This window comes from Pundamilia nyererei, unplaced genomic scaffold (genome assembly GCF_000239375.1).
Source record: "Pundamilia nyererei isolate P.nyererei 1_Seehausen unplaced genomic scaffold, PunNye1.0 scaffold00266, whole genome shotgun sequence".
NCBI lineage: Eukaryota > Metazoa > Chordata > Actinopteri > Cichliformes > Cichlidae > Pundamilia > Pundamilia nyererei.
Genome location: NW_005187667.1, coordinates 89,003 through 91,227, shown reverse-complemented (window position 1 = coordinate 91,227; position 2,225 = coordinate 89,003). Strand labels below are relative to the sequence as shown.

The 2,225-nt window shown below is 42.9% G+C and overlaps 1 protein-coding gene across 1 annotated transcript in view; it reads left to right on the top strand.

Annotated features, from left to right (window-relative positions):
- The window catches only part of LOC102201578 (GTPase IMAP family member 7-like), a 5,117-nt gene extending 3,411 nt beyond the window's left edge, over positions 1-1,706 (top strand). The window contains exon 2 of the mRNA XM_005750219.1: positions 740-1,706. Within this exon, the coding sequence (XP_005750276.1) occupies positions 740-1,554 (815 nt within the window). The 3' untranslated portion in view covers positions 1,555-1,706. The remainder of the gene's footprint in view (positions 1-739) is intronic.
- The last annotated feature ends 519 nt before the right edge of the window (positions 1,707-2,225 follow it).

Below are 2,225 nucleotides of genomic sequence, written 5' to 3'. Positions count from 1 at the left end.
AATTTGTATTGTATTTATTTACATTTTTACTTTTTAATTATTTTACCTGCATTTTTTAATCACTCTCTTATATTTAAATGTTCATTGCTATTTCATCTAGGGTTTGAGAGTAACGAAATTTCTATTCTCTGTATGTCCTGTACATGTGGCAGAATTGACAAATAAAGTTGACTTGACTTGACTTGAGTTTTGGGTAGTGACCGAAAGAACAAGAACAGGAATACAAGCCAGTTGAGGTATGTTGGACATCTGACTAGGATGCCTTCTGGGACAGGTGTATAGGGCATGTCCCACAGGGAAGAGGTCCTGGGGGGGACCTCGGCTGGCCTGGGAATGCCTTGGTGTCCCCATGGACAAGCTGCAGGAGGGGGCTGGGGTGAGGAAGGTCTAGGCTTCTCTGCTAATGCTGCTGGTCCCGTGACCCGGCCTGAGACGAGCACAAAAAGATGGCCGATGGATATTTTCTTATTTTTTATATTGGTTAAACTTACACCCGATAATATTCTGATCAGTGACTATCAGCAAAATCACATATAAATCGTGACTATTCTGTGTTTAACAATTAAAACATACTTAATATTCAGAATCATGCATAACGATGCACCAGAAACAGCCACAGAGACACTAATCTGCCAAGGTTGAGGCTGAATCACGTCTACACACAAAGTCCACACTGTCCGATTGTGGTGAGCTGCCTCAGGAAGGCCAACTAACCTTATCTATTTATCTTCTTCAACAGATGCAAAGGACCTCCACCTGAGGATGGTGCTGCTTGGGAAAGCTGGAGTAGGGAAGAGTGCAGCGGGAAACACCATCTTAGGAAGAGAAGCTTTTCAGTCTTTTTCTTCTTTTTCTTCTGTAACATTGGAGTGTCAGCAAGAAACAGCCCAGGTGGATGGTCATACACTGACTGTGGTTGATACTCCAGGTCTATTTGACACCACCCTGTCTGTAGATCAGGTGGTTACACAGATTGTTAGATGCATCACCTTTGCTGCTCCTGGTCCTCACGTGTTCCTGGTTGTGATCCAGTCGACCAGATTCACAAGCGAAGAAGAAGAAACGATTAAAATTCTTCAGAAGATGTTTGGAGAAGATGCAGCACGTTATATTATGGTCTTGTTCACGTATGGAGACAACCTGCAAGACGGAGTCGACATCTACAGCTCAATCAGTGGAAATCGGCCTCTGCATCGCTTCATCAGTCAGTGCGGAGGAAGATATCATGTTTTTAACAACAAGAGTGAGGATCGCTCTCAGGTCAAAGAGCTGCTGGAGAAGATCAACACCATGGTTCAGAGAAATGGAGCAACATACTACACCAATGACATGCTGCAGGAAGCTGAGAGAGCCATCAGAGAAGAGATGAAACGACTTCGGAAAGCAAATCCAGACATGGGAGAAGAAGAAGCGAGAAGACGGGCGAAGTTCCTGAAGGCTGCTGGGATAGGAGCAGGTGTTGGATTTATATTAGGACCAGTGGGATCAGCCCTGGGAGCAGGAGTGGCAATTGCTGTTGTGGCAATGAAACAAGGAGAATGCGTTATACTGTGAAAACTGTTGGTATTTAATCACGATTTGAGAGTTTTTGTGGGAGTTCTTTACAAAAAGGTTACTCAGTGTGTATTTGGGAGCTGATGATCGTCATTATTAGTGACTTCTAACTTTCAGATGACTGTCTGCGGTGCTCCTGATCTCAATGTGTATGTATGTATTTAATGTCACTTTTATTAGTGGGAAAACATTTTTCCTTGATTTCTCATGTGTAAAAGGTACAGAAATTATTCTACTCCTTTCATACTTTGCATTTGTGATTTCTGTAAATCTAATTGTAAATTGGTTACGGCTCGCAAAAACCACAGAGACACAGAGGGTGATATTAAACTTACTTCAGGTCTTTGATGTCACTGTTGATTTTTCTTTTTTCTTCCTTGACTTTTTTTTTCTTGCATTGGCATGAGGTGGTACAGAGGTTTAACAGATAGTCCAGCTCCTCAGGATGGCATGTAAATACTTACTTACATATTGTCATGATCGGCTGTGTGGCAGGCGGGAGGAAGACCCAATCGCAAGATTCACAAACACGGGGATGAACTCAAAAGCAGCTTTATTGCTGACAGGCAGAACATAGGAAATACAGAACTCAACTAAACTGGGAATCAATAAACTAACACTCGTAGGGAGACACAGGGAATCCACACAGCAATGAGGGAGAACGCGACGCC